At 42.0% G+C, this 19,435-nt stretch overlaps 1 protein-coding gene across 2 annotated transcripts in view; it reads left to right on the forward strand.

Annotated features, from left to right (window-relative positions):
- Positions 1-19,435, forward strand: part of sptbn1 (spectrin, beta, non-erythrocytic 1) — a 244,542-nt gene that overhangs the window by 173,954 nt on the left and 51,153 nt on the right. For both annotated transcript variants that reach the window (XM_078229863.1, XM_078229864.1), the window contains 11 exons: positions 1,408-1,581; positions 1,797-1,888; positions 3,028-3,108; positions 3,216-3,331; positions 4,120-4,232; positions 4,846-5,033; positions 6,870-6,987; positions 14,822-14,980; positions 16,142-16,444; positions 16,650-16,803; positions 17,457-18,327. In XM_078229863.1, coding sequence (XP_078085989.1) covers positions 1,408-1,581; positions 1,797-1,888; positions 3,028-3,108; positions 3,216-3,331; positions 4,120-4,232; positions 4,846-5,033; positions 6,870-6,987; positions 14,822-14,980; positions 16,142-16,444; positions 16,650-16,803; positions 17,457-18,327 — 2,369 coding nt within the window. The remainder of the gene's footprint in view (positions 1-1,407; positions 1,582-1,796; positions 1,889-3,027; positions 3,109-3,215; positions 3,332-4,119; positions 4,233-4,845; positions 5,034-6,869; positions 6,988-14,821; positions 14,981-16,141; positions 16,445-16,649; positions 16,804-17,456; positions 18,328-19,435) is intronic.

Here is a 19,435-nt window from a genome sequence, read left to right on the forward strand (position 1 = left end):
ATGTTGAGCAACATTTAAAAGCTGGGAATAGGTGATCCATGCTCTGGCACTAATGTGAAGTCAGAAGCTCATCTTGGAGTCAAATGTGGTACAATGGGAGTGATTTTACCTTTTTTTTTCTAATTGCTGGGCTGACTTGAAACTGGAAGAGTTTCAGATCTGTCTTTTGGGAGTGTTTTCAGGCTCCCCCATACGCGCTCTGCCTGCAAAAATATCAGCAAGCCTGTTGCTGAAGCCGTGGGCGGGGCTTAACACGCCTGAAACCCTGCAGAGGGAGTAGTGCGCATGTGCAGGCCTCTGATGCTGCATACACGCAGTAGCAGGAGTCTGCCAGAAGAGAGAGAGCTGTCAGACCCCTGCTAGTGCAGGCTGCCTGAAACACCCCCCCCCCCCCCTCCCCCACTCCGCGATTGCGGGGATCCATGGCCCAAGATATAGCCCCTGCCAGCAGCACCCCCCGCGCTGTCTAGACCCACTGCCCACCCCCCGCGGCAAAGTGGCAGTGGGCCCCCCTTCCATCCCCCACCTCCCCACCCAACCAATCCCTGCAGAGAGGCAGTGGACACCCCCCCCGCACCCCCAATCCCTGCTGAGTGGCAGCGGGCCCCCTCTTTCTCTCCCCCCCCCCCCCCCCCCCCCCCCCACTGGCCCTGCCCCTAGCATTGTCCAAGTGCTGGAGTGGCACTGCCAGTCTGGCACTGCCTAAGGGGCACCCCCCCCCCCCCCCTTGCCTTCAGCATCCCCAGGGGGTCTCAATGGTCTCCGGTTCCACCGGCGTGTCCAAGTTGACTGCTCCCTGTTCCTGGGGAGCATGTCTATTCCTTGCCGGCATGAATTTCTCCTGGCGAGGTCATAAAGGGGGGGCAGGCCTGGGCGATTGAGCGCTGGCCTCGCTAAGCCGATGTAAAACAGCATTATAATACATTTCCATATTTTAACCCACCTCCCGCCCATTTCCGATGTGAGGCTGACCGCGCCGGAAATGTGGCACTCGTACAATGGCGCCAGCCGTGAATACCAGCACAGTCATGCTAAGTGCTTTACGCTCGACTTTACCACATTGTCGTGTCTGAAAACGGGTGCATCGCAATGGTAAAATCACCCCTAAAGTGTTCAAGGCTTTTGGAGGGGAAAGTGGGTTTAGAGATGGGATGGTGATTTAATTGAAGTTTTCGTCCTCAGTGATTTTTGATTGGTTGTATTTGGGAGGGATCTTCAACAGCACATCTTCTGGAGAAACATGGAATTTGCTGTCAGTTTCAGAGCTGTAAGGACAGTGAATGCTGACAATCTTGCTGTCATTACAACTGAAAATTCTGGGCCAGCATTTATTCAGTACTTCAGTGCTACAGTTCTTTTGCATGATATTTGGTATTTATGTGCATATTCCCCCTCTTTCTCTACTAGCCAAAACCAACAAAAGGACGAATGCGAATCCATTGTCTTGAAAATGTTGACAAAGCCCTTCAATTCCTTAAAGAACAAAGAGTACATTTAGAAAATATGGGATCCCATGATATTGTGGATGGAAACCATCGACTCACTCTTGGTTTAATTTGGACCATCATTCTTCGATTCCAGGTAAATTCAGCAACGCAATGATGCTGCTAGGAGATCTTTAGGATTAATTAATGTTTGTTTTAATTATTCTACACTTTTGGCCACTTAAACAAAATATGAGCGTTCCTTTTTGTGAAAGCACCTGATGTGTTTAGGACCACTTAAACCTGCTTCTTTTCAGTAGCTCAAATTTTGCAACTAAATAAACCAATTTGATATTCATTTTTATTATCCAGATCCAAGATATCAGCGTTGAGTCGGAAGACAACAAGGAAAAGAAATCTGCAAAAGACGCTTTGCTGTTGTGGTGTCAAATGAAAACAGCAGGGTGAGTGCCATAAAGGAATTGCTGTAATAAAGTTTCTGTGCAATAGTGATTTTTTTCAGTTGAATCTTGAGTTCTTTTAAGCTCTTAGGTTTGAACAAAAAATCTGTTTTGCTTTGCCTCAGCGCTCCTAAGTCTTTTATCTTTGATGGTTTGTTTCAGTTAAGGTCCTCTTTGGATGTACAAAAACAAAACCATATCTTGTGTTGTTTTGTTAAATGTATTTATGATATCTGTCACATAATAGCCTCCTCAATTGGAGCTATCTTTTGAAGGCATTTCTTAAACTTTTGGATTGCAATGATGGCTTTGGTATTTGCAAATATAATTAATTCAAATATTTGTCTTATTTTTGGATGAACAACTGAGTAAAGAATTCCTGCAGACTATCTAAATGGTAGATCTATGTATTTAGCATGCTTTTAAAGCTAAATAATTTGGAAATGAAGTGATGTTTTAGGGGCAAAGTATTAGAAACATTATAATCCCAGTTCTCAAGTTTAAAAACACATCTTGCATGTATGCGTTTACTCTTAAGTACATGCACACATGTCACCTTCACTGAAAAGTGCCTTTAACGGTAATAGGTAGATTAATTTTAGTTAATTTCTGAACTAGTTTATAACGGTAGCAAAATTCTGAATAAATTAGCTCTTACTCATTGCATTCTTTTCTTCACCCATTGCTATTTTGAGAAAGCCTATATTTGGTTCTTTCTTGGCACTTTGTTTAATCTTGGTCTTACCCAGCACACTGTTGATTACTCTAAACTTACAAGAGTAGCTGCGTATTTGCTAAATGTGAATTTTAATATCAGAGATAATTCTTCTCTAGTTACTATGTTAGTGATATAGTAATTATAGCAAGTTCTCCGATTTGTCTTGCAAAACCTTTAAATAACATTTTCACCAGAGATAAGGATTTGAGGAAATGATGCCAGTGCAGTTCCAATATAATCAACCCATAGGAAGATTCCCTCTGTGTAACCAAATTATAAATCTGTTTCTGAAGAATGGGTTTACAATTTTATTAAAATGGCAATGAGGAAATGCAGCTTGTCAATTTTTGCTTGTTAAACTTGCTTCATTTCCACTTTGAAAAGCAGATTGAAAAAGATTTACATTTTCTGTTCCTCTCCATAGTTATCCCAATGTCAATATTCACAACTTCACCACCAGCTGGAGGGATGGCATGGCGTTCAACGCTGTAATACACAAGCATAGGTATGTTGGTATGGGTAAATTCAAAGAAATATTTAAATAATCACACTTTGCATCCAGTTTTTAATACGTATGTCTCCATATCTGCTCACTTTGTTGTCTTTGGTCAGACCGGACTTGATTGACTTTGACAAGCTTAAGAAGTCTAATGCCCACTACAATCTCCAGAATGCTTTCAACCTTGCAGAGCAACACCTTGGACTTACCAAGCTGCTGGACCCCGAAGGTTAGTTTTTAATATTCCATTTTTAAATCTTGGCATGTTACTTTGTAGGAACTTTTCATCTAATGGCTTTGTATAATTTGCTGCTTGAAAACTAGAAGTGCCTTTTTTTCTCACTGTGTATTGTTAATTCCATTCTCAAAAAAAATCACCTTTTTATTTCCTAAACTCTGCCCCACCTTCAGTCCCTGCATCATTTCCCCAATCTGATGTTCATAATAGATTTAAATTGACTTTATTGGGGGAAAAAATGAAATAGCATCAATATTAGGGCGGCACGGTGGCACAGTGGTTAGCACTGTTGCCTCACAGCACTGGGTTTGAATTTGGCCTTTGGTGACTGTCTGGCGTTTGCATGTTCTCCCCATGTCTGCATGGGTATTCTCTGGGTGCTCTGGTTTCTTCCCACAGTTCAGAGATGTGCAGGTTGGGTTGATTGACTATGCTAAATTGCTCCTTAAGTGTCCAAAGATGTGTAGGTTAGGTGGGTTAGTCATGGGAAATATGTGGAGTTAGAGGGGAGGGAGGGACTGGGTGGGATGCTCTTTCAGAGAGTCGGTACAGACTCGCTGGGCTGAATGGCTTCTTCCTACACTGTCGGGATTCTTTGGTTCTGTTATTTGATCTCTCTCACTTGCTGTCCTAAAAGTATGCATTGACATCAATAACTTAAATACTCACTATAATGTAATGCTTATAAAGTAAAATTGATCATTGCCCTTCACTTACATTTTATACAAGCTGTTTTGAACTGCTGTGCAGTTAGGTAATACTCAACATTTTATTGCCAGATGTCAGTGTTGATCACCCTGATGAGAAGTCAATTATTACTTATGTGGTGACATACTACCATTACTTCTCCAAAATGAAGGCCCTTGCTGTGGAAGGAAAACGTATTGGAAAGGTATTTGAACATTTTTTGTAACCTGTGTAACAAATGGAGGAAAACATCCAGTAACGTCAGAAAATGGTGTAATGTCATTCAGCAGTGAACTAAGTATACAAAGCAGTCTTTGTAACACCTGAATTAAAACACATTGAAACTGTAATTCTCCCATCTTAAGTTCTTAAATACAAGTGTCAATAGTCAGACCAGTTCTCTGCTTTTGTTTCTGTTAATAATGCTACTGAGTTACATGTCCAGACATAGAAGGGTTATTTGCCTTATTTTAAAAATATATATTTTTCTTCAATGGGAAATGCCTCACCATTCCATGAAGGCTTAACTAAGGTCATAAGCTCAGCAGATGAGTTGAACACCACGCTTCTTCATAACAATCACCATAAACATTCACAAAATAGTTATATAGTCAATTAAGCTACTGGCCTCAAAGTTGTTTTTGTTAAATCATGGTACAGTCATTAACTCATTCCAAGGTATTCATTCTAATACAATAATCAACGGATTAAACCATCCCAGAACTCATTTACTGAAGTAATTGTAGAATATTATTTTTATATAGCTGACATGTCTTCGATGTTTTACGATAAAATTGTTCTATTTCCAAATCTGACAGGTGCTTGACTATGCAATTGAGACTGAGAAAATGATAGAAAAGTACGAATCGCTGGCATCTGACCTGCTGGAGTGGATTGAACAGACTATAATCATCTTGAACAATCGTAAATTTGCCAACTCACTTGTTGGTGTTCAGCAGCAGCTACAAGCATTTAACACATATCGCACAGTAGAAAAACCATCAAAGTAAGTGTTAAAGTTACTAAACTACTTTAATTAACTTCATGAGTCACTTGGGAGAACATAGCTAAGAGCTAATTACTGAACACATCATAATTATCTGACTCTGTACATGTAATATACACTAGTATCATAGTGCACAAATAGTGGCAAATCAAGTTAAAGTAACAAATGAATGAAGATATTTGGCTAGCTCTTAGCAATACAGAACACTTCAAATTTTTATAATTTATTCTCTGCATGTGGGTGACACTGAGAAGACTTCAGTTAATACCCATTCCCCATTGGCCTGCAAAAATAGCAGGGGAGGAAGGAATGATAGTCCCAGCTCCCCCCCCCTCCCCCCCCCCCCCCCCCCAACCTTTTTTCAACTTGGGCTCAAAAAAACAGACTGTCCACTCCTGTTCACCTGTCCACGCCAACATTCGTGTAAATTCCCAGTCAGTTGGCTTTGTAACAAGCTCCATTGACCATTATTTATTTCAAAATGACAGATGAGTTACCAATTTTGACACCCGCCCACCTCGCATTTTATGGAGGACAGCTCGGGGGTGGGCTGGGCTCCCCTCATACTTTACGTGCTCCCTCCTGCAAATACATGTCTGGCAGGTGGTGGTGCGCAAAATCCAGCTCTATGGGTGTAACTCGGGCTAGTACATCATTGGGAAATGATGGAGCTTCCATTATACTGTTCTCACTGTCACAGGGCTGGAGGGCACTGCAGAAAAGGGTTTTCTGCAAACCTTCCTATTGATATCATGTACTGCAATTGCAGTTTGTTAGTGATAGAAGGAATGGATAGTAAGGCAATGAAGGGCTGGCATTCAAACAGACTGCTCTTTTACTGAATCAAGCTTCTTGAAAGCTCTTGTTTCTGATGGCTTGAACTTTGAGGGGTCAGGACACAACTACTTGTAGCATAAAATTTGGGTAAAGTGTTGGATCGGACGAGAAAAGCTGAGAGAAATCCGATGGCTTTACAGATGCCTTTTCTCCTGTGCAATTCCGAGGGGGGTCTCAACACGCCACCATGATCTCAATGTTACATATAACCACCCCCCCTCACGGACACCAGGGTCTCCCTCAGACATTGGGATGCCCCCACAAGCATGGGGGCACCCCCACCCCAGCACCATTATTGGGGTACCCCCTGCCCTGGCAGGCATCGGGGCTGTCCCCACTCTTGCAGACATCAGGGCTCTCCACGTGACCTCTCGCGCATCAGGGCTCTTACCCCATCCCCAACACAGAAAGGGCCAATGTCCAACTTTGTCCTTCAACCCCTGGGGCCTACAGGCACCTCCGTGTCCCTGGCATAGCCAGCACGACTGGTTTCCACACTTGAAAACCAGTCATGATTCGTACTGGCGTGACGTCATGCAGCCAACTGGGGAAAGGTACCCTGTGGTATCTCCAAACTCCACACAGGCAGTCACTCGAGGCCAGAATCGATCCCGGGTTCCTGGCACCATGAGGCAGCATTGCTAACCACTGTGTCACTGTGAAGATGGTCGTTGCCTGAGTGCGAGTGGTACCTGCTGTTTGTTAATCAAAGCTGAATGTTATCTGATCCAAAGCAAGCTTTTCACAGCACAAAAGGGCAATTCTGATTCTCCTCCCTCGTCCACTCTTGTTTCTTGTCATCGTAAGAACCGATTTAAGCTCATTCCACGTGCACCAGGTGCAATTTTTCTGGAATTGACAAAGCTGGTTGTATCACTATTGAACTTGTTGCTTCACCTGTTGAGTTTGCCACAAAAATTAAAAAGCATATGAAATTTTTATTATTTTATAGTATAATATATAAAATGATTTGGCTGCTATCTGATATTTCTACGATAGGTTTACAGAAAAAGGAAACCTTGAAGTATTGCTCTTCACCATTCAAAGCAAAATGAGAGCAAACAATCAGAAAGTGTACCTGCCAAGAGAAGGAAAACTCATCTCCGATATCAACAAGGTAATCGTGACAAATGTTTGTTCTATTTTATTTTCTCATTGAAGGAAATGTATTTAACCTCATCAGAAGTTTGTGATAGTTTAAGCTGGCCCCACGACTACACTCAACTGAACAGCAACATCCCTTGAGTAGAACTAGTGCTTATTTTCTCCTGGTTTCTGAATGTCAATTGAGAGGAGACATCAGCTAAGCATGTTTATAAATAATATCATAGATTAATGCAGCACAGAAAAAGGCCATTTGGCTCATCAAGCCTGCACTAGCTCTTTCAAAGATCAATCAGATCCGTCCCACCCCCTCACTCTTCTGTCGTATCCCTGCAATTTTCTCCTTCACATACTTATCCAGTGCCTTTTTGAATCTGTGGACAGTGTATTCCAATCTTAACCATTTGTGATGAATAAATGTTTTCATCCCATGACTTCTGATTCTTTGGCAATTATTTAAAATCTGTGCCCCCTGCTTCCTTGACCTTTGAGCCATTGGACATAGATTCTCTTTTATTTACTTATCTCCACTTCGCATGACTTTAAACGCCTCTAACAAATCTCATATAACCTTCACTGCTCCCAGCAACTCCAGTCTATCCAAGTAACTGCAATTTTTCATCCCTGGAATCATTTTAGTAAATCACTCTGTGCCCTTTCCAAATCCTTCATGTCCGTCCTAAAGTGAGAGTATCCAGAATTGGACACAATACTCCAGCTAAGACTCAACCAGTGTCTTATAAAGGTTTAGCATAGCTTTCTGGTTTTTGTACACTGTCGCTGTTTACAAAGCCCAAGCTCCTATTATACCATATCCTTTATTAGCTGCTGTGTTAATCTCAACAATTTGTGCATGAATAGTCCCAGGTCTCTCTCTCCTTGCACCCCCTTTAAAAAGCATACCATTTAGCATGTACTGTCTTGCCTCATTTCCAAATGGTATCTTAGAATGGAAAACCTAGAGCAGGGGCAAACTGAACATGAGAAATAATCAAAAATAGATCAGAGGGTGGGTTTTATGGTGGTGAGTGGGCACAGATTACCTCCCCTGGACCTAACAGTTGTTCTACACCTTGCAGACGTCAACTTTAGCTGCCCCAGAAAACTTTAATGCACACAAGTGTAGAGGTTTTTTTAGAAGCTAAGTATTGAGTTTAACTTTAGCTAATACACAGACTTGCGACTATAGTATCCTGATGCAAGATGTTTCTTTATTGGGAGAGAAGGGCTGAGCAATCCAACTCTTCTCTGAAGTTATATCACAGTGGCAATACAATTATACAACTTCCAAAAGACATTTTACCCGTCTTTTGGCTCATCATAAGCCAATCATCATTAGAACAGGTCAATCATCATTAGTAAATGTTAGATACCTTGGCCAATTGCAGAGATTCTCTGACAGCATGGAAACAATAAGTTCTAGCAGTTTCTGCCTGACTTTCCCATGGCCACCTGTCCTGGTCTCTTATCTGGCCTATTCATTAAGCTGTCTGGAACCACTAGCTTGTCCTTGCTCAATGAATGTCTCATTCACTGAGCTGTCTGGTACCCATGCTGATAAGAGCTATCTATGGATGTATTGTTATAAGGAATGTGGTTCACTTTACTGGCCTATTTCCCATGATGCCTTAGAATCCTGTGCTGTTAGCCAAGATGTATGCTTGTTCAATAATACACTTTCAAAAATACATGTTTACATTCTCTAACTGTGGTTAAATTTATTTCTATGCAGACAGTACCTTTATAAAATATATATAAGGCAGCCTGTGATTCTTATCCTAAGCTAATCCACTCAGTTCTAATAGTCTTTATTAGGGTTTGAAATCCCAGAAGTTCTCTAACACGAGGCAGCCTTAATTAGTGCAGAGTGGGACTTCCACCCCTCAGGGACAGAAAGTCTCAACCTAGAGTCTGAGCAGTGCCATAGTTCCAGAAAACCACAGTGGCCACTACAGGGACTAGAAATAGTAAAATAGAAGTGAAGATGTGCTGGATTTCAGGTAAGTCCAGGAATTTTGGGTGGGGGCGGCCAAGGCTGGGAGGCCCCAGTAAGGGAGCGGGGTTGAAGTTAGAGTATTTCAAAGTTTATTTATTAGTGTCACAGGAGGCTTACATTAACACTGCAATGACGTTACTGTGGAAAATCCCCTAGTTTCCACGCTCCAGCACCTGTTCGGGTACACTGAGGGAGAATTTTAACATGGCCAATCCACCTAACCAGCACATGCCAGGAAACTGGAGCACCCGGAGGAAACTCACACAGACATGGGGAGATTGTGCCGACTCCACACAGACAGTGATCCAAGCCAGGAATCGAACCTGTGTCCCTGGCACTGTTAGGAGACAGGGCTAGCCACTGTGCCACCGTGCTGCCCTTGGTGGCTACGGGGAGTGGGTGAGGATTGAGTGGCTGGGGGGGGGGGTGTGTTTCAGGTTAGAGTGGCTGGTGGGTAGGGGAACACTGGGGGTGTGGGGGAGAGGACAAAGCGAGGTTACCATCTTGAGGAAAGATGGGATGCCCTCAATGACGAGAGGGACCGCCCATAGAGGCATCACCTCATCTTGCTTGGCAACGGCCTGCACTGACTTGGTTGCAGGGCTGCTTGCCTTGCATTCGCCTTTCCCCGCAGGGCAGGCTGAAAAACTGTGGCAGAGGTGGAATGAGGCCCTTCAGTGGCAGTGAATTGTCCACTTAAGGGTCTCAATAGGTCAAAGGGTGAGTGGGCTGCCTGTTGTCTTACCCGCCCACTGTAATAAGGGGTGGGCTGGATACCTGCTTCATTTTATGTGTCCTTCCCGTCTACAAATATGTAGTGGTGGGGCTTGGGGGTGTAAAATTCATCCCCAAGATTAGATAAAAGTTGGATCCATAGGATTGGAGAGTAACATTTCTTCTAATGTTTGTGTTTTTTAAAAATCTGTGACTCTGTTATATTAAAAGCTGTGCATGTTGTCCCCTGTCAGTATCTTCTGACCTGTCTGATCTGTCACCTCCTCAAAATACTGCTGGAGCCCATCTCAGCACCCATCTCAAAACTATCAGATCCTGAGTCTCTATTTCAGTGCATTCACAGCCGTCCTGGTATAATTGGGCGAAGTGACTGCAACAGGTTTTCATTTTAATAATGCTTTTATTGAGTATTTTCAAGATTATATTCAGTATAATGCGCAACAAAGTGCCAGGATTCAGCACAGCACAAAAGTATCATTTCACATATATACATGGAGAAGACCAGCATAGATCAATACAAATAATTCAAAGAATCAGACATCACAGTCCCTGCCATTATGGTCAGTGCCTCCTCTTGTATGGATATTGAAAGGACTCAACAGAAAAAAAGCATGGGGAATCAGGAGGACAGGATAAGGCCATGAATGTGGCATTCTGGTGCATTCCCCTTCACAGAGCAACAAAATAGAAACTCAAAACTCAAAGACCTATCCATGCTTGGGCTTGCACCATCACACACCTCTCCAACATTCCCAACAACCAGAAGTGCCAATGGTAAGGAAAAGAAATCCAGTCCACTCCAGAACATCTAGTTTGTCTGCATCACCATAGGACAAGCACAGGTTTTCCTGGACCCAGAATGACCAACAAAAAACGCAACACCAGTAGTTCTAATGGAGGGCCATCTCACCTAAAATGAGGACTTATGGCCATACCAACTACGTCTACATCTAACCATCCACCCACCACTCTGCTGTGGCCTACTCATCTTTTCTATAACTAAAACAAAGCGTACTGCAAAAGAATGTACTCCACCCATGCAAATGCAAGAATTACAGCACGCAAAAAAACAACGAAACATGTATCATACAATCTGCAAGATGCACAACCCACTCGGAGCGTTCCCCGATAAAATAAAAAGGAAAGAAGACGGCCTCTGGCTGGAAAACCCCTCCTCGCTGCTGGAGCTCATCAACGGAAGAGCCATCAGCAAGGACACAAAATTCAACAGCACATAATCAGGAGCAAAATCATAAGGGAACAAAGTCCAGGATCAACGATGAACCCTAGCCATCCACGGAGCTAGCAAAGACCAAAGCCACAACTGCTGTGGAACATGCAGGACTTAAGATGCCCAGTCCTCAAATCAAGATCACAAGAATATGGCAGCCAGCCCTCAAAATCAGCTGGGAATTCTCCACTTCCGGGGGAACTAGCTCACAGGCAGTCCTCGTCAGGTCATCACCTCACCCGACTTAAATAGGATGTCCTACATACCATGCAGCAGGTTTCCAGGTACCAAATATGAGCCTTCACTGAGGAAACCTCCCTCTCCCTGTCATCTCCGCACCATTCATTCTTTGTAGGATATCTCCTAGTTTATCATTGTGAATGCTTGTAATCTGTGCCGGGGAGCAGAATGCTTCTTCCACATTTTCATTCATAAAAACAATTTTCAACTTGGCGCCAACAGCACCACCTGAGCATAGGTCTGCCCACCTGCGGCGTTGTCACTGCAAATCGGGCTCCACCCATGTCAGCTCCAACCACATCTCACAAACAAGGATTTCTTCGACCTAATTCGACTCCCCACAGTCAAAAAAGTTAACAAGGATCTTCCACAAACATTGCATGATATATACAATATATAGTTATAACCCAGGTCAGAACCTCCAAGGTGTTTTATGAAGACAGTCTGGACCATAAGTTTTGCACTGTGAATTTCGGCAAGGGTAAGTATAAGATGTTTCACTCCATGTATGATTCAAATGACCCACCAGGGAGCTTTTATCAAACAAGGTTTATTTAAGAATACAGTTGACACATCGAAAATTAGCAATAACTTTTACCAATTACAATCAAGAAAAAAAACAACCATGATATTGTACAAACCTTAACAGCTATGAATACTGTTCCAACACAAATATTCTTACAAACATAGACCCTGATTTCAGTTTAGCACAGAAAATAAATATGCTCACGTGATGTTGGATCTTGCAGTTTTCCAACCCCTTCTGTGGTTTAATCCTTTGGATGATGTGTTGAAAATGCTGAGGCCTTCAAACCCTGGTACACTTAGAGATAGAGGCACTCCTTGTCTCTAGTTACTAGCTAGCCAGCCACCAAGAGTTAAATTTATAATACCAGGGAGAAACACTGACAGAAACTGACAGCTTCTAACTAGCCAAACTGAAAGTGAATCTTTGATTCCTCTGTGAATGAACCACCTGACCTTGACCTGTTAATCGGTCTTCCCCCAACAATTCAAAAGGGTTGTAAAACTCCAGGACATTGCATTAGGCCCAAATTAAAAATAAACAAAAGGCCCATTATATGCCTTCAATAGACATCACAGCAATGATACCAAAAAAAACCACCCATGCTTACAAACTGCAGAGATCGTGATTAAAAAATACACTTCTTAAAGGCACAGGAGCAACACAATATATCAAGATCAGCTAATTACAGATCAATGCATTGGGATAAAAGAAAAGATTAAAAGATGAGTAGTGTCAGAGATCGTGAAAACACAACCGTTCCTGTGCTCTCATCACATGACCGCCACAGTTCTTTAAAAAATGAGTAAGCTTGCCAATTTAGTGTGTTTAACCGATTTAAGTGCTGTAACTTTAAAAGCCACATAGGCAGGTTTTCTTGTATGTTTTCTTAAGAAAAGTGGGTTAAGCTTATTCTTTTCATGGGATGCGAGCGTCCCTAATTGCCCTGGGGTTAACTGGCTTCCCACACCATTTCAGAGGGCAGTTAAGTCAGACACGTTACGATGGGTCTGGAATCACATGTAAGCCAAACCAGGTAAAAATGACAGATTTCCTTCCCTAAAGGACATTAGTGAATCAGGTAGGTTTTTGTAACAATCAACCAATGGTTTCATGGTCACCATTACTAAGATGAGCTTTTAATTCAAGATTATTAATTGAACTTAAATTTCACCAGCTGCCATGATGGGATTTGAACCTTTGTGCCCAGATCATTAACCTGGGGCTCTGGATTACCTGATCAGTGACATTATCACTACTACGTCACCATATCCCCCAAATGCATTCAAGGATGCAGACACAAATAAGTTACAAAGTGAGAGAACAAATCAAGCATTTTGAAAATCCAATAAAACTCAATGATGTATGGATTTTGTAGGACTTGGATAGTTTCAGACTGGGCTCCATGGTCTTTCTAGATTCTGCATTAAGACGATCTAAAGATGTCAACAGACTATTTACATATCTTTTTTTGGAGTCAGCAGCTGCTGAGTTGGACACTTGTGTATGGATGGTCAAATAGCAGGGATCGAGCATGTAGTATGGATGGAGAGAGGAAGAGAGTGTGTCCACTTGGGAACTACCACCTTCTGAGCCTTCCCAGTTTTGTTCTCTGGCATAGAGAAAAGCAGTTTTATAAAATAAAAAAGAGGGTTAGTTGACTCATCACATGATCCCATCTGACCAATTGGCCAGTTAAGCAACCATAACCGTATCAAGTTGTTTCCGGGTCCATAATATAGACATGGTTAGATTATGGCTGGAAAAGTTCCCTTCTCAGACAGGGTTCGTTGTTAAAACTGATTGTGTCTAATGACTTGTTCTACACCTAGTTTAATACAGAGTGCACAAGTGATTGGCCGTATGTTTTGTGAATGGTTTAGGAGATGGGCCATTCAAACTCCTCTACGATAATTGTCTCTGATAGGTTCATCCAGATAGTCTAGCTCCGTTACAATGGCAGAATTCTCCGGTCAGCGTGAATGGAGAATTTGGCACTTAGCCAAATCTCCATTCACAGCAGCTGCGGTTATGTTAATGTTTTACCATCATAGAAAATGCTGTTTTAAGTCACTGAAATGCTGTTGTTCAGTCTTTTAAAACTCAACCAGTGGTTTCAACCCAGTAATTAAATAAAGTAAATTTCAATCGGGGCGGACGAGGCTCGCAGAACGGCATTCTCCGTTGGCCTCGGGCAGGATCTTACGAGCCTCGGGCGGGCGAGGCGGTAAAATCCCAGTAATTGTCTCTGATGCTACTTGGCTTAACACCTAGGAAGAGGTGTAGGCCACTGGGGCCTTGAACATGTTTTGTTATTCAATTAAATCATAGCAGACCCACCTTTGATCCATGTTCCTCTTGAAACCTTACCTAATGCATCTCTCAGTCTCGGTCTTAAAAATTTCAGTTGACCCAGCACTCGGTCTTTTTCGGAGAGAATGTTGTACATTTGCACTACCCTTGGGTGAAAAAATGATTTTTAATTTCGCTTCTTTAATAAAATGTGACTCACTGAGTAGCCACAGGAGACTGAAAGAAGACTTGCATAGAACCACTTCCTCTAAGCATCATGCACTACCCTTGGGTGAAAAAGAGATTTTTAATTTTGCTTCTTTAATAAAACATGACTCACTGAGCAGCCACAGGAGACTGAAAGAAGACTTGCGCAGAATCGCTTCCTCTAAGCATCATGCTTTCCCTTTCATGTTTTATTGATTAACTCCACCCCCATAATTTTCCTACAGAGATATGAAAGTTTGGCCCTTTTCCCTAAAGTACCCAAGGTCCCTGCTATACAGAGTCCCAGCAGTATTTGTATATCTCGTGGAATTTCAGTATTGATGACAATTTAGACATGCTTCTGTCTCTCCTTTTGACATTGGTTTCCACAGCTTCTTGCAACTGCTGTTTGTTGCTGTTCAGAATCTGCCCCCACATGGCTGGGTTAAAAATTAACCAAAGCTTCAACTGTTTTTTCATTTTCAATCTCTTTTTATCTAGTATAGATAATCTAAATTTTAATGGAAAAATATAGATATAATTAATTTTGATTTTAATACAGTTCAGTGAGCAATTAATTCATGAACATGTTACCAAATTACTGAATACCAATTTCACAGGCCTGGGAACGACTGGAAAAAGCTGAACATGAGCGAGAACTGGCGTTAAGAACTGAGCTGATCAGGCAAGAGAAGCTGGAACAACTTGCGCGTCGATTTGACCGTAAAGCTGCTATGAGGGAAACCTGGCTAAGTGAGAACCAGCGGCTTGTTTCTCAGGTAAAGCTTCAGCTGATTTTTCAATGAACAGGAAAAATATTTTGGTTTTAAATCAACTGATTTTCTATGTGAAACTATCAAGATATCATGTACTTTTCATATTGCTGAGAATTCGAGACTACAGTAATGCAAAAAAGAATGAAGGTGAACCCTGCAAGGCTGATAATGTCTTTCCAATTCATATAATGATTTCATACAGCTGCTTGTACACAGTATAATTTCTGAAAGTATGAACAGCTTACTGATTTGCTTATATTGAAATAATGATTAGCTATGTTTAGCAAAACTTCAGTGCAACTGGAGACAGTCAGATATGAGTACAAGTATGAAAACAGACAAGAGTGCAGACTTGGACATTGATATTGCATTTGGAACAAATACACAGCCAGTGCTGCAATGGCAATTGTAAAGGAGGCAACGTCAGGTGCTTCTAGCACCTCCAGAGATCTTTCTGCCACCCGAATTTAGTGCAAAATATTAGAACTGTCAATATTTACCCTCAAACAGGCATCAGCAATATGTTAGTACACTAAAGTGAGAGGAGCTGAGGTTGTGGATTTATTGTTCAGTGCCCCTCTTCCAAAGCTTCCACGCTAATATAAAAATACACATAAGTCATCGTAATGAGTTCTTGATCCCAGAAATGAGCTGCCTCACCATGGTACAAACTTTCTGGTTAAATCTGCCCAGGCTGTGGTGACGAATGAGACTGCCCTATTACTGAATTACATAGTGTCATTGGCAGATGCCCTGAGAAGGCAAGTGCTTATTATCTTGACTATTGATCGGTGAGTTGTGGCAAGGAGATTCACAGTTTCATGGGAGAGGAGGAAGATTGAGGAAAACTTGTGTTCAACCTTTATCCCTCATCTCTAAATTACCAAAGATCCCTGTTATCCAGGGAAGATTGAGGATATCTTGTGTTCAATCACATCTCTTCCTGGAGCAGCAACTTGAAAATTGAGTTTTAAGTGCAGCTACTTAAAGTATTTAAAGCTCAAGTTTCTTTGGCTTTTTAGTCTCCTTTAGCAGTAGGATTCTAAAATAAATGTATACTTCATTCACAGCGTCTGTATTACCTCCCCACCTCCAGAATACCAGTCTTCCTGAATTTTTAAAAAATCCTATCATCTGACATGACTTCTAACTCTTGTGCTACAGGACAATTTTGGTTTTGATCTCCCAGCTGTGGAAGCTGCTACTAAGAAGCATGAAGCTATTGAGACAGACATTGCTGCATATGAAGAGCGTGTACAAGCAGTGGTGGCTGTGGCCAAGGAACTTGAAGCAGAGAACTACCATGACATCAAGCGCATCACAGCAAGGAAAGAGAATGTCTACAGGCTGTGGGAATACTTACTGGAATTACTGCGAGCTCGTCGTCATCGTTTAGAAATGAATCTCAACTTGCAAAAGATTTTCCAGGAAATGCTGTATATTATGGACTGGATGGATGAAATGAAGGTAGCGAAACCAACTTTTCTGTTGTATAGATGTACTGTGGAATTTCTTTTGTTTGTGTAAGATATAACTAATATGTTAAAAAGCCATAGAACTTTTAAAGATAATTTTTGATGGCACTTATACCAGAGTAGATGGTTTAAAATTTATTTCCTACTCATGTTGCATTTGTCCTAATACTTAATGAAAGTTATTGAAACTCTTGCAGGTTCTGCTGCTGTCACAAGACTATGGAAAACATTTACTTGGTGTTGAAGATCTCCTGCAGAAACATGCATTGGTTGAAGCTGACATTGCTATTCAGGCTGACAGAGTGAAAGTTGTCAATGCTTCTGCTCAGAAATTTGCTTCTGAAGACGATGGTAAGTTTTAAGCTTTATTTTTTTTCTCCGTTAGCACTTTAGCTATTATTTTGGGTGCTCCTGTTATGGCTTATTGAGTAAGTACACTATACGTTGAGACTAAATGATCAGTGTAGACCAGGAAGTTCTCAACAGCTAATCTTACCAGTTAACTAATCTCAGCTTGGGTAGTGTTAGATGCCGAAATTCTCCGGAGGAAGACTGGGAGATGAAAAACTATATAGCATTTCAGTCCTTGATGGAAAAAGCGTATGTGGTGTGCCATTGACATCCATCACAGAGGAGGGGTTAATCCCTAATTTGCCTCAACTGCCTGCAGCCAAGATGGCAGTGAGGGAAAAGTGTAAAATGCCAGAAAAATATAATTTGGGAGCATAGCAGCACAACTCACTTGCACACAATAGAATTAAATTGGTGTAAACCTGTGAACAGGTCAGTTGTCGTTTTCAATCTGCTTTTGATGTATGGCTATTGAAAGAAAACAGAGCAGAATGGCACTGGGACAATTATTTACCATATCACCCATAAGGAATGGTGGAAGTTCCTGCTGTCATATGGACTCTGTATTACTGCTTGCACCTAAACTGAATTGGATTTTGTTTTTAAGCTTATAAACATATTGAAAGAAGCATTCTCCTCTTCTCCCTCTTCAGGATATAAACCATGTGACCCACAGGTTATTCGTGATCGTGTGACTCACTTGGAATTCTGTTACCAAGAGCTTTGCCAGCTGGCAGCTGAACGAAGGGCCCGTTTGGAAGAGTCACGGCGCCTCTGGAAGTTTTTCTGGGAGATGGCAGAGGAAGAAGGCTGGATCCGGGAGAAAGAGCAGATACTTTCATCAGCTGACTATGGCAAGGATCTGACTAGCGTGATTCGTCTTCTCAGTAAACACAAGGCATTTGAGGATGAAATGAGTGGACGGCGTGGACCTCTTCAACAAACCATAAAAGAAGGTGAAGCAATGGTAGCTGAGGAGCACTTTGGATCAGAGAAGATTAAGGAGAGAATTAAGGACATTCAGGAGCAGTGGGCCCACCTTGAGCAGCTGTCTGCAGTTCAGAAAAAGCGACTGGAGGAAGCTGCTAATGTTCATCAGTTTAAGGCTGATGGTGATGATATTGATGTGTGGATGTTAGATATTCTGAGGATCGTCTCCAGTAATGATGTTGGCCATGATGAATACTCCACTCAAGCCTTAGTGAAGAAACACAAAGATGTTGGTGAGGAAATTGCTAGCTACAGACAAATCATTGATGCACTACATGAACAGGGACAAAGTTTGCCTGATGAGTATTATAAGTTACCAGAAATAGAAGGTCGATTGACTGATATTGAGGAACGTTACAAGGAGTTAACAGAACTGGCACGGCTTCGTAAGCAAGCTCTCCAGGATGCACTGTCGCAGTACAAGATGTTCAGTGAGGCAGATGCTTGTGAATTATGGATTGATGAAAAGGAGCAGTGGCTGAACAGCATGGAGATCCCGGAAAAACTGGAAGATCTAGAGGTTATCCAACATAGGTAAGGAATAAAATGTTAGGATTATGAAATGTAAAGAAAAAACTCTTGATTCAAGGCCTGCGTTATACAAGGTGTGATTGAAAAAGGCAGAATGGAGACCAGACATTCTAGGTGAGTGGTCAATAACCTTAATAAGATCCATTTTTAAAATTTGGTCAAAAACTCAGTATCTTAAGAGCTGTAATGCTGATATGCAAGTACTAATGTGTAAAACAAGATAGGGACACACTTCAAGAAGGTTTTAAAGGTTTTTTACAAGCAAGTGATTAATGGAACAATACTTTCTCACAAGTACGATTTTCATTACTGAGGTGGGTAGCTTGAGTCAGGCAATTTCCATTTCACCACACCGGACTCAGGAGAGTGTGCCCTTAATGGCACGATCGTCACTGCAGGGGGAGCGAGTGCAGGATGTAGTTGGGCCAGTTTCTCCCCAGAAGCAGATAGGAGGTGTCTAAGGTGAACTGATTATAGGCCTGCTTCAGTCTAGTTGTTTGGTTACATTTTAGACACACATTCCTCCTACACGATCACTCCCCATCCAATCTCCATGCCAACTAATCTCCCCTCACCCATTGTCCCTTATAACCCCATGTCAACTCATGGACTTTCCATGTCCATGCAACCTGTATAGAACCGATGAACCCTATAGTAACAATGACTGAAAAGAACTCATTCATATTTCTTGAGGGGAAGAAAATGGTGAATTGGCATGGAGGGTATCTGGGGCCGGTGGGGGACAGGTTTTGACACACAGATGGCATGAAAAGTGTGTGTAGGTCAGACTTTTTGAACTTGCCTTTCAAAATGTTTCTGAATCCAAACTACGATTCACAACTCCTCTGAGCCACAAATTATGGGGAATCTGGCTCAAGTCCACTTAAATTGTGAGGGTAGGAGATGCCAATGCCTCCATAATGGAAGCCAGCCAGCATTCATTATCACACAATTATCACGCAGAAATTATCACACATTACACACAAATTGAGGTTCCATGAGTGGGGATGGGAATCCTGGAATCTGATCCCACTGCCATTTTTAAATGGCTCCACGACTCACTGAAAATCCAGGTAAATGTTAATGAATGTTTTAAAATAAGAAACCAACC

The sequence above is a fragment of the Mustelus asterias genome, chromosome 15, assembly GCF_964213995.1.
Source record: "Mustelus asterias chromosome 15, sMusAst1.hap1.1, whole genome shotgun sequence".
Lineage (NCBI taxonomy): Eukaryota > Metazoa > Chordata > Chondrichthyes > Carcharhiniformes > Triakidae > Mustelus > Mustelus asterias.